The sequence below is a fragment of the Anomaloglossus baeobatrachus genome, chromosome 1 (genome assembly GCF_048569485.1).
Source record: "Anomaloglossus baeobatrachus isolate aAnoBae1 chromosome 1, aAnoBae1.hap1, whole genome shotgun sequence".
NCBI classification, from domain to species: domain Eukaryota; kingdom Metazoa; phylum Chordata; class Amphibia; order Anura; family Aromobatidae; genus Anomaloglossus; species Anomaloglossus baeobatrachus.
Window position 1 is genome coordinate 242,860,667 of NC_134353.1, and position 12,944 is coordinate 242,873,610.

Consider the following 12,944-nt stretch of genomic DNA (forward strand, 5'->3'; position numbering starts at 1 on the left):
GCTTTCGGGTTCGTGGTACAGTGAATATTTATGAGCATAATGAGTGGGCCCAGGAGCAAGTGACAGTAGCGCCAAAGACAGCAGCTCTGGAGACAGGTGAGTATAGAAAATAATTTTATTTCAAAGAAACGTGTTTTCTTCGGTGTGTCACATTGATGTCACACGGATCACATCAGTGTGTGGTCTGTGTGACATCAGTGCTTCCGGAGACAAGCGGACTTGTCTCTGTGCTGAACACATGGATACAGACACATGCCCGTGTGCACAGACCCATTGAATTTAATGGGTCTGTGCATATCCGTGTCTCTGGTACGTATGAAAATGGATGTTATAGGTACCGCAATCACGGATATACATATAGCATCCTTTTTTTAAGCATATATAGCAATTCTGTGACTTGGGAAACTCTGAATAGTCTAATACATTTTATTTAACTGCTGCTATCAAATAACAGATTGCACATGCTTGACGAGCAATAAAAAATCATTTGCGTTTTCTGGAAGAATCTATATTCGAAAAGAAATCCGGCACTATTCCAAAGAAAATTCCAAGATTTATTTGAATAAACAAAAGACCACAATGTGTGTCAATCAGTGACGTTTTGGTCCTTTCCTGGACCTTTTTCAAACACACAGATTAGTGGTCAGTGATAGGTTGTAAAGGAGCAGAGGTGCATATGGATATGCGGGATCACCGCTATGGGAAATCGCCATGGGAAAGGGAGTGCCTTTTTTAATTTGTATCATTTTAAAGGGAGTGCCATTTTTCATTTGTATTATTTTAAAGGGAGTGCCGTTTTTTCACTTGTATTATTATCCTATTCGGTCACTTACATTAAAGGGAGTGTCGTTTTTCACTTGTATTATTATCCTATCCAGTCACCTACATTAAAGGGAGTGACGTTTTTCACTTGTATTATTATCCTATCCAGTCACTTACATTAAAGGGAGTGCCATTTTTCACTTGTATTATTATCCTATCCGGGCACCTACATTAAAGGGAGTGCCGTTTTTTACTTGTATTATTATCCTATCCGGTCACTTACATTAAAGGGAGTGCCATTTTTCACTTGTATTATTATCCTATCCGATCACCTACATTAAAGGGAGTGCCGTTTTTCACTTGTATTATTATCCTATTCGGTCACTTACATTAAAGGGAGTGCCGTTTTTCACTTGTATTATTATCCTATCCGGTCACTTACATTAAAGGGAGTGCCATTTTTCACTTGTATTATTATCCTAGCCTGGTACCTACATTAAAGGGAGTGCCGTTTTTTACTTGTATTATTATCCTATCCGATCACCTACATTAAAGGGAGTGCCATTTTCCACTTGTATTATTATCCTATCCGATCACCTACATTAAAGGGAGCGCCGTTTTTCACTTGTATTATTTCTGGATGAATCTGTCATTTTATATGCTTGTGTGAACCTACCCTTAAAAGTAGACTTTTTATGTGGATATTCAAGCATATTTTTCTCAAATCCACATTAAAAAGCACTTCACATACTGTTTGAATAAGTTTCCTATTGATTTCATCCGGTACACAAGAGGGTGCTTTTTTCCACATGTTAAAAGAAGCAATGTGACAGTTCTTTGGATGTTTTTGCTAGTAACCTGTCTAAATATGTCTGCAGAAGAAAAGAAATGACCAATACTGAAAAACGACATAAAAACTGTACAAAAAACATGTAATTTTTGAAGGTTGTTTTTCTTTGCATGGATTTTTCAGCCAGAATAATCCATTTCTAATGACACTATGTTATCATACGTTTAGTTGCCACATGGTATAGTGTTGCAGGTTTAAAAAAAATAGATATATTACATGCAACTTAACATCAGAAACATTTTAGGACATGCTGCAGATTTTCAAACCTGAAGCCATCCTTATGTACGTCATTAATTTGTTCAAAATATTCAGTATGAACGGTGACATACCCTAACCAATTCCTTATGTACAGAGAAATACTCACTGTGCCTCATTTTCTATAGACCTTTTATATGCTGTTTTTGTTTGTTTTTTTTGTAGATATTTTATCATTTTCAGATTAGTAAAATGGAATTGGTAATTATGGAAGTTGTCAGAAGAGCACATCACATTCAGCCTTGATCATTCGATATGTTCACCACTTCTGACATTGGGGATACAATGTATCAGTGAAAGGCAACATTTTTCCCTGTGAGGAAATATAATGGTGGGATGTAATAATATGCTGGATATGAGACTGCCAAGCACTTCTAGTTAATTGGACATGCTGCATGAGAGGTGCAGGGGGTTTGGCAGGTTGTCAACGTTCTATTTTCAATCGACAGTAATACTGGTCATGGACACAAAACAGGTTGACATTCACAGGGGATGTGAGCCAGTCCCGAAAGACTATATTGTTATAATCTTGTTTATATTAGTGGCATGTTTCAGCAAAAAAAATAAAAAACAATAATGCCCTTGGCTAGCTTAAGAACATCTAACATGCCTTTGATTTACTGATCACCTACAATATACTACATAATCATAAATAACCAACAAACAATTGTGATCTGGTTTGGTTACATGTTATGTCTCCACGTACCCCACATTTATCTTCTTTTACTTGCAAGCTCTTTCCATAATTCTAAATAAAGAATAGTCATTTCCCTGACTTACCTGTGGAACAAGATGCTTTGAACCGAGTCCAGATCATCTAGGTTCCTAGTGACAGGCCGTGGGATAATATGACCACCAACTTTAAACATTGTCCTCTTGGGGCTTGACTCATAGCACAGAGAAAATGTTTTAGTCCGTGCCCATCTTGTAGCTTTCTTATCTGTTTAGTGCATTTATATAGTGATCTCAAGTGTCCAGGTCATTTCTATAGCAATAAGAGCCTTGAAGCTGAATGCATCTGTGTTGCAGCCTCCTTTGTGCCCCATCTTTCAACCCAACTCCAGCAGATGATTGAGTGGCCACAGTCAAGGAGAGGTCCCTTGTCCCCTCTGCTTTTAGGGACCCTATGTGCTGCGTTATCAGCACATGCAGTCTCTTCCATCCTCTCTCCTGGCTCTCAGCAGCTCATAGTTGTGATTTTACCAAAGCCTTAGCCCTCCCACTCCCCATTCATTTCACAGACGGCAGGGAAATGGAAAAAAAAACCTACCAGCGGGGACTCAGAGACTTGTCCAACAGTGACTTGTCAGGTATAGCTGGCTTACCCCATGCTAGGATATGAGACCTTGAGCACTACTAGCTTTCTGAAAGATCATTTTCCTTTTGCATTAAATTATAACAAGTTGTGAGCTTTCCATAACTTAAAGGCAATTCTACCTGCAGTAATTCAGGACTACAGAGTGTATTAAGGAGGTTTTCCCCACAAATAATATTGATTTTAAAGTTAATTTTAATCAATAGATCTTAGAATAATAATAATTTCTACAATTTGATTGTATTTAAAAAAAAATGTTCCTGTGGTGAGATAATCTTATATATGTGTCCTTGCCATGTGCTGTGTAATGGCCGTATGTGACCGTACATGGAACACAGTCTGATCATTCCACAGTGGATGAATTAATAAAGTATACAGATATTACAGCTTGGGATCGCAAATTATTCTTTCTGTGAGGTAAAATATTTTTATAAAACAGACAGAGAAATGCTTTACCTCACAAAAAGAATCAGATACGATCTCATACTGAATTGTTTTTATGCTCTCTTTTGCTTCTTACCCGGCCCAGGAGATGTGGTATGATCAAACCATGTCCCTGTACGGTCAGACACGGCCATTACACAGTACTTAGCAGGGGCACATTTATAAGATCTCAGCACATGAACCTTTTTTTTTAAACACCTCAAATTGAAATTATTATTCTAAGATCTATTGATTAAAATAAACTTGGAAATTAAATTTGTTTGTGGTAAAACCCCTTTAATATGATAAAACACTTCCCTATAGAAGCTTTTGTGTAAGATGCATGGATAGCCATGAGCACCTTGTAAGTAAGTGGTGGTCCTCGGAACTCTTGGAATATATATTTACTTATATTTGGCCTTAACGGACGACTTTGGGATTACAACCAGGTGCAATAACACACACTGCTGTATGTCCTATAGAGCCTCTAATTAATACACCAACTTAAAGTTTACAAATTTCCTGTTTGTCAAAAAAAGTTTACTATATTTTAAGGGTAGGGGCACATGACCGTATTTTTGGTCTGAGTGCGATGTGAAAAAACATTGTATCGCACTTGGACCAATGTTATTCTATGGGGTTGAGCATGTCAGATTTTTTCCTTGGACAGAGTTTGCCTGAGGAAACAAATTGCTGCATATCCAAGTTTGGTCCAATATTTGAGATGCACGTGGCAATGCAGTCAATGACTCCATGAAAATCGTCAGACTACACTCTGGTAATCTCTAAGTGAAGTTTGATTTCCACAGACTCACAAAATGGAGATAGACAAAATCTGTCCTCCATCTTCTCCTCACAATGTCCGCTCCAATTCTCTCATCCGAGAGAATCAGACCACACTGTGCTGATGTGGCACCCCTGAGGCTTCAGTCGCCACAGAGTATTGCAGCTCATTCAAGTTGCAGTATTCGCGTCGAGGTACGGAGGGGGTTAGTCACCGGTGTTCCACATTTACACTTTGCATATAGCTTAGGAGCCTTCTTTCTGGGGAGCTGTGCTAGGGAAGGCAGGGGGTTGGCCATTACAAAGCATGGAAAGTCCCCAGTCACTAGGACAACCACCTGGGGGTGGGTTCCACTTGGGGGTAGAAGAGGAGCAAACACACACAATCACTAGACAGTCTACCCGGGACATCAGTTCTGGGACACCTTCACTTCTTTCTTCTCTCTTCAAGGGGCCTGGGGCTGGGGGTGTACCACTCAGCCCAGGTGCCTCACAGCTACAAGGACCACTCTGAGAAGGGACTTTCTTCTTCTTTTCAAACACCGGTGGTTTCTCCCAACTTATCCGGGGTCGGCGGAGCCCATTACAGCAAGTGACGGGTATTACCCAGGCGAGCGGCATAATCTGTGAATAAAGACACCTGGAACCGCAGCAGCAGACTAGGACTCTTTATTACCGGCACCACCGCCCTGTGCCTCGGCGCCAAACGCAATTACTACTTCTCTCATCATCCTCCCCGGGGCCTGCTCCACCTGTGAGGAGCGATACTATCTCTGGCTGCTACTAATATCTGCCCCAGAGGACAGCGACAGCAGCGGCGGCTAAATCCCTGGCCGCATACCACAGGTGGCATCATGACACTCATCCTACTACTACCCCCATCATCTACCCTCCTTATTGGTGTACACCTCGGGGCATGAAGCCGGGCAGGCCACCACGACATCCCAGATCATCACACCAGCCCGGTGACGAGTAATGCAGGTACGAGATTCCCCGTGCCTGACATCCCCCTTCCCCCTGGGTGCTACACTGATACTCGGATCAGAGTGTTATTTACATAATTGGACTGATTATCTCTAATGAGAGAATTACGGCCATCTTTTCTAGACTCATACCGCCTGTTTCTTCAGAAAGAGTTTACAGCAATGCTTCTTATTATCAGAGGCAGGATTCCAATTACCGGTAACACTTCTATACATAGCAGGTAACACAGAATCCACCAGTCACAATGGTCTCTGTCTCGTCTACTCTCCCTTCACAATAACCTTTACACACACACTCATTAGACCCTTCAATATAAAATATATTTTGGATCTGACCATTCTGGCTATGCACATGTGTTATTTCTTGAAACCATAGGAAGGCAGAGTCTAAATGCGCCCCGGTAGCCAGAGTGAAAATTGCAAGATTACTATTTTTTATTTTTAATACAAGTTGTGATATGTAAACAAAAATTGCCAAAATATGTAAAAAATACATGTAATACAAAACATTGATTTACACAACAGATCATGTTCTGATCATATCCTTCCTTTAATGATATTTTGACTTTTTTTTTCTTTTCCAAGACATTTCTCTTTAATTAAAAATACTTTATAAATCACCATAATGAAAAACTATGGGAAGCCTTTGGAAACCTAAAAAGTGGGACCCAAGAAATCCCAGACACTAATTAGACTCCTGTGTGTCCTTGTATAACAGTAATACCCTCACTTGTCTGCGGCATTCTTCCTCTAGTGCCTGAGCTCACCGCTCACAAAGCCTCCTTGACTGGCAACCTTGTTCTTTTCAAAGCCTCATATGATCTTGGGTGAAATCTGAAGTATTCCCAGAAGAATGTAACCCCTAACCTTTCCAAATTAAATGTACTTAGACGTTAAGTTACATTTTTGGATTTTTATTTATTAATTCATTTAAATAAAACAAACAAACACCCCATTAAAACTTTCACCATTAGGGTAAATTGCATGGAATATAACATCAGACATTCCTGTTAATGGCATTAGGTGGCCTCGTGTGTGAATGACTCTCATGCTGGTTCACCATTTTTCCTTCCTTGGAGCATTTTAGTAGGTGTTTAGCACTATATGGTATGAACTCCCCCATAAAACTTAGAGAAGAAATGTAGAGGCGTCTCGCATGCAATCTGCCCCTTCATACTAACGGGGATAAAAGTTCACCATTCTGATTACTGGAGAGGGTTAAAGAGGTTGGATCCCAACTGATCAATGACTTCTTTTTACTAGACCAGGGGTGGGGAACCTTTTTTCAGCTGGGGGCCATTTGGAAATTTCTACCAACCTTCGGGGGCCGTACAAAATTATCAATGTGAAAATGGCCCTGCTATATTTTTTCAAACAATTAACTCACCCCTACTGTGGCGGCCGGAGCTGCATCTCTGTGGTGCGGCTGTGATGTTTGGTGATACTAATCAGGTTTCTTCTCACAGCTGATTTTTCATTTTTGTCTGGGTCTGGAACACAGTCAACTCTTTGTGATAAGATTGGTAAATCATATACATCACATAACAGTCGCTGTATATACATCACAGGAGACACTGGAGGCACATATATCACATAGGAGACACTGGGACTGCTGTATATATATCACAGGAGACACTCGGGGCACATATATTACTGGAGGGGCTGAGGGCATATACATCACTTAGGAGACACTTGTACTGCTGTATATACATCACATAGGAGACGCTGGGACTGCTGTATATACATCACATTGCAGATGCTGGGACTGCTGTATATACATCACAGGAGACACTGGGGGCACATACAGTACAGACCAAAAATTTGGACACACTTTCCCATTCAAAGAGTTTTCTTTATTTTCAGGACTCTGTAAATTGTAGATTTACATTGAAGGCATCAAAACTATGAATTAAAACATGTGGAATGAAATACTTAAAAAAGTGTGACATAACTGAAAATATGTCTTATATTCTAGGTTCTTCAAAGTAGCCACCTTTTGCTTTCATTACTACTTGGCATTCGCTTGATGAGCTTCAAGAGGTAGTCACCAGAAATGGTTTTCCAACAGTCTTGAAGGAGTTCCCAGAGATGCTTAGCACTTGTTGGCCCTTTTGCCTTCACTCTGCGGTCTAGCTCACCCCAAACCATCTCGATTGGGTTCAGGTCTGGTGACTCTGGAGGCCAGGTCATCTGGCTTTGCACCCCATCCCTCTCCTTCTTGGTCAAATAGCCCTTACACAGCCTGGAGGTGTGTTTGGGGTCATTGTTCTGTTGAAAAATAAATGATGGTCCAACTAAACAAAACCGGATGGAATAGCACATCGCTGCAAGATGCTGTGGTAAGCATGCTGGTTCTGTATGCCTTCAATTTTGAATAAATCCCCAACAGTGTCACCAGCAAAGCACCCCCACACCATCACAACCTCCTCCATGCTTCACAGTGGGAACCAGCCATGTAGAGTCCATCCGTTCACCTTTTCTACAAAGACACGATGGTTGGATCCAAAGATCTCAAATTTGGACTCATCAGTCCAAAGCACAGATTTCCACTGGTCTAATGTCCATTCCTTGTGTTCTATAGCCCAAACAAGTCTCTTCTGCTTGTTGCCTGTCCTTAGCAGTGGTTTCCTAGCAGCTGTTTTTACCATGAAGGCCTGCTGCACAAAGTCTCCTCTTAACAGTTGTTCTAGAGATGAGTAGGTGTGTCCAAACTTTTGGTCTGTACTGTACATCACACAAGGGGCTTTGGACATGTATATGCCCCCAGCCCCTCCTTTGATGTATATGTCCCCAGCCCCTCCTGTGATGTATGTGCCCACAGACCCTCCTGTGATGTATATGCCCCCCGCCCTGCCTGTGATGTTTAAGTCACAGGAGATGCTGGAGGGCATACACATCACAGGAGATGCTGGGGCATGCACATCACAGAAGACGCTGAGGACATGCACATCACAAGAGATGCTGGGGGCATAAGCAACACAGGAGATGCTGGGGTGCAGACGCCACAAGTGGGGCTGGGGCGCAGACGCCACAAGAGGGGCTGGTGCACAGACGCCACAAGAGGGGCTGGGGCGCAAACGCCTCAGGAGGAGCTGGGGCGCAGACGCCATAGGAGGGGCTGGGGCGCAGATGCCACAAGTGGGGCTGGGGCGCAGACGCCACAAATGGGGCTGGGGCGCAGACGCCACAAGAGGGGCAGGGGCGCTGGCACTACAAGAGGGGCTGGGGCGCTGACACCACAAGAGGAGCTGGGGCGCAGGCACCACTGGGGGGGCACAGATATCACTTGCGGAGCTCTGACATCACTGGGGGGAGGGACACACAAACCTTGGGTAATACACAGCATTGGGGGGCACACAGCACTGACTGTTGCACGCAACTCTGGGGGGAGGAGGCCACAAAGCACTGGACAGGGCACACAGCAGCAGAGGGCTGGTGCTGGACACACAGCAGAGCCGGACTCACAGCAACGGAGAGCAGGTGCCGGACACGCAGCTCCGAGGGCAGAGGGCGGGCACATGGCTCCAGAGGCTAGAGGGCGGGCACAAGGCTCCTGAGGGCAGAGGGCGAGCAATGCAGAGCGTTAAACCCGCCCACAATTAGTCCTCTCTCGCTGGCACTGGCCAGTGGGAGAACACATTGGTAAGCACAGCAGCACATGTGCGGATTTAAAGGAATCTGCCCGGGGGCCGCAGAAAAGGTCATGGCAGCCCGGATATGGCCCGCGGGCCAGAGGTTCCCCACCACTGTACTAGACCAACCTTTAACGTTTCACAGTGCCCTTGCATTATACTGCACCCTTTCCCTTTCAGCTGCACTTCTAATTCTTAGCAGTATATTCTCATATTTTCCTCTTCCTCAACAGCACATTTTCCTCATCTCCACCTACTGTAGCGGGACACAATGTACCTCCAAATGCAGAAAGTAGTTATAGGGCTATCCCCCCAAATCACCTATCCTTAGAGTAGGATATAACTTTTTGATTGCTAAGGGTCCAAAAACTAGGCTCTGGATCCCGGGAACCAGGCTTTGCAAGGCCCTACCTTGAATAGAAAGAGCACATGCTTGACCGGATCTCCATTGCCTATGGGAATGTCTGAAAAAGCCAAGTATAATGCTCTGCTATTTCTGGCAGTTCCATGTATTTCCAGCATATAGCAGATAACCTATATTTTTGTGAATAACCTTCCAACTACTGTAAGTACTTATTTGTACATTATAAGTACATCTACACTGGAGTTTCCTAAACTCTCTATATGAGAAGGATGCGGCTATCTTCTGACAGCTGTGTTATTCTGAACCATTAAAGGGAGCCTGTCAGCACAAAATGACTGTGATCATCAAGTACAGGAACTTAGTGCACCCTTGGCATAGCCAAATCGTTTCATGCAACTTCCCATCCACTTGTTTTCCATCTATCTCTACCATCTTCTACTTTGCTTGAGAGGCTTGGCTTCATATGAGTGAGAGAAGGGTGGAAACAGCTAGAATATAAGCAGTAGGTAGGAAGGTGGGTCAAGAGCTTGTGTCTAGTTTGAATTACTATTGTCACAATGTGACTACAGGTGTCACGCCAGGTATGAAAGGTATTACAGCGAATGGCGCAACACAATGGGAACACCAGGGTAGTGTTATGCCTGGGAGGGGAAAACCTCCCGCGAGCAGCGCAAAACAAAAGTGTACACAATAAAACCATCAGGTGTTGCGCCAGGGAGAAAGGAATTGGGTCACCTCGTAACACTCACCTGAGGCTGATTCCTGCACTCCCTAATGTTTCTAGATGGGTTCTTCCCCCTGTGCGACGATCATGTGCCTAGGCCCTCACTGGTCCTAAACTCACCCTGAATAGTGAGGGCCAGCGAGACACTAGTCTTGCCACTACAATAAGACAACAAAAAATAGGAATGACAAACAGGTGGGGAAAGACGCAACAAAAATATATCCTAGGTTTCTTCAGTAGGAACCTGGGCAGCTGCAATATAAACAACACCACAGCTATGCAGGAATGAGTTCCTTCCACATGGTCAGCTTAGGCATGAGCTGTAGCTGGCATAGAGAAGGAGGGAGGAGTGAATATTCATTACAGAAGGGAATGGCTGAAGCTAAGGCTACAACTACTGTTAGATCGCTGCAGAATAGAAATGAACCTTAACCCCTTCAGTACCTGAGGAAATATGCTCCAACTCGGGGTAAATGACAAGGAGGCACTAAAACGGATCTGCGATCCTCAATTAGCTGTGACCTTTTGATACCAGATCTCCCCGAGATCAAATCAGGCCATGACACACTTGTGGCAGTTATTTTTTATTGACATATTCCCTTTAGGACACAAATGCGCATGCCCTGATGGGCGGAGGAGGCGTAGAGCGAGATCAGGTGTGCGCCCCCAGGTTGTGGGTTGTGCATTTCTGGGCTTGAGGAAACTTTGTTTTCACTTTATATACTACCATCTTATAGACACAATGTACAGTGCACGCCTTATACCACAATATATTACAGCCTTAAGCCCGCTTTACACGCTTCAATATATCTCACAATCCGTCGTTGGGGTCAAGTTGTAAGTGACGCACGTCCGGCATCGTTTGTGAGGTATCTGCGTGTGACACCTACGTGCGATCAGGATTGAACGCAAAACCGTTGATCGCAAACACATCGTATCTTTGTCTAGAATTGAACGTTTTGTTGCACGAACCTTTTCAATTGTAACGTGTGACATCCCTCATACGATTTTGATGTCTGTGGCTATGTGCGCAGGTGTGCGCTCTGCACCGCAGCTTAAAAAAGGTCCGCTTCAGAGCGCAGCTGAAAAGCTGCATTCTGAAGCACCTCACAATGTCTGTCATTCACTAATCTCTGTCAGTCGGTCACTATCTCTGTCCCTCTCTCTCTGTCCATGTCAGTCTATCCCTCTTACCCCCTCTCTCATACTCACCGATCCCCGATCCCTGGCGCGGCACTGCACGGCATTCACACTGCTCCGGTGGCTTTCACTATTTTGAAAAAGCCGGCCGCTCATTAAACAATCTCGTATTCCCTGTGTCTATACTGTGCAGTGAAATAAATAATTAAATAATTAAAAAAAACGGCGTGCGGTCCCCCCCAATTTTAAATCCAGCCAGATAAAGCCATATGGCTGAAGGCTGGTATTCTCAGGATGGGGAGCTCCACGTTATGGGGAGCCCCCCAGCCTAACAATATCAGTCAGTAGCCGCCCAGAATTGCCGCATATATTAGATGCGACAGTTCTGGAACTGTACCCGGCTCTTCCTGATTTGCCCTGGTGCGTTGGCAAATCGGGGTAATAAGGAGTTATTGGCAGCCCATAGCTGCCAATAAGTCCTAGATTAATCATGTCAGGCGTCTCCCCGAGATACCTTCCATGATTAATCTGTAAGTGACAGTAAATAAACATACACACCCGAAAAAATCCTTTATTAGAAATAAAAAACACAAACATATACCCTGGTTCACCACTTTAATAAGCCCGAAAAAGCCCTCCATGTCCGGCGTAATCCAGGATGCTGCAGCGTCGCTTCCAGCTCTGCTGCATGGAGGTGACAGGAGCTGCAGAAGACACCGCCGCTCCTGTCACCTCCACGCAGCTAATGAAGGGAATAGCGCGATCAGCTGAGCTGTCACTGAGGTTACCCGCGGCCACCGCTGTATCCAGTGACAGCGGGTAACCTCAGTGACAGCTCAGCTGATCGCGCGGCCGTCCTCAGTTGCTGCGTGGAGCTGACAGGAGCGGCTGTGTCTTCTGCAGCTCCAGTCACCTCCATGCAGCAGAGCTGGAAGCGAGCTCCCCATCCTGAGAATACCAGCCTTCAGCCGTATGGCTTTATCTGGCTGGTTTTAAAATTGGGGGGACCGCACGCCGTTTTTTTAATTATTTAATTATTTATTTCACTGCACAGTATAGACAAGCCCACCGGCTGCTGTGATTGGGAGCAGTGAGACACCTGTCACTCAGTGTGGGGGCGTGTCTCACTGCAACCAATCATAGGCACCGGTGGGCGGGGAAAGCAGGGAATGCGAGATTGTTTAATGAGCGGCCGGCTTTTTCAAAATAGTGAAAGCCGCCGGAGCAGTGTGAATGCCGTCCAGCGCCGCGCCGGAGATCGGGGATCTGTGAGTATATGAGAGAGGGCTGCTCAATTCAGTTACTCAGGAGTTTAGCGGTCACCGGTGAGCCCTTCACAGGTGACCGCTAATCAGGACGCGACACAGACAGAGCCGCAGCATGACAATGAAGTCAGGTGAAGTTAACCCGAGTTCATTTTGATCGTGCGGCTCTGTCTGTGTCTGCTGTCATCTGCCATTCAGCTCTGCTACATGGCTGGCTGTGTCTGCTGTTAGCGGCCATGTAGCAGAGCTAAATGGCAGATGACATAGTAAAAATGCATCCCTACACATTACACACGCTTGGCAAGTCAATAAAAAAAAAAAAAGGGTGCCCAATGCATACGTCACAGAACACATGATCTAAAGGATCGCACACAAAATTGATCAATTTAACATAGACTACTAACGCACGTGTGACAGCAAATGAACGACCTACGTGCAATCTCATAAG

General features: G+C 44.4%; 1 protein-coding gene across 1 annotated transcript in view; it reads right to left on the reverse strand.

Annotated features, from left to right (window-relative positions):
- INTU (inturned planar cell polarity protein) overlaps nucleotides 1-3,002 on the reverse strand; it is a 102,130-nt gene extending 99,128 nt beyond the window's left edge. Inside the window, exon 1 of the mRNA XM_075336186.1 lies at nucleotides 2,648-3,002. Within this exon, the coding sequence (XP_075192301.1) occupies nucleotides 2,648-2,736 (89 nt within the window). The 5' untranslated portion in view covers nucleotides 2,737-3,002. The remainder of the gene's footprint in view (nucleotides 1-2,647) is intronic.
- Nucleotides 3,003-12,944: the final 9,942 nt, after the last annotated feature.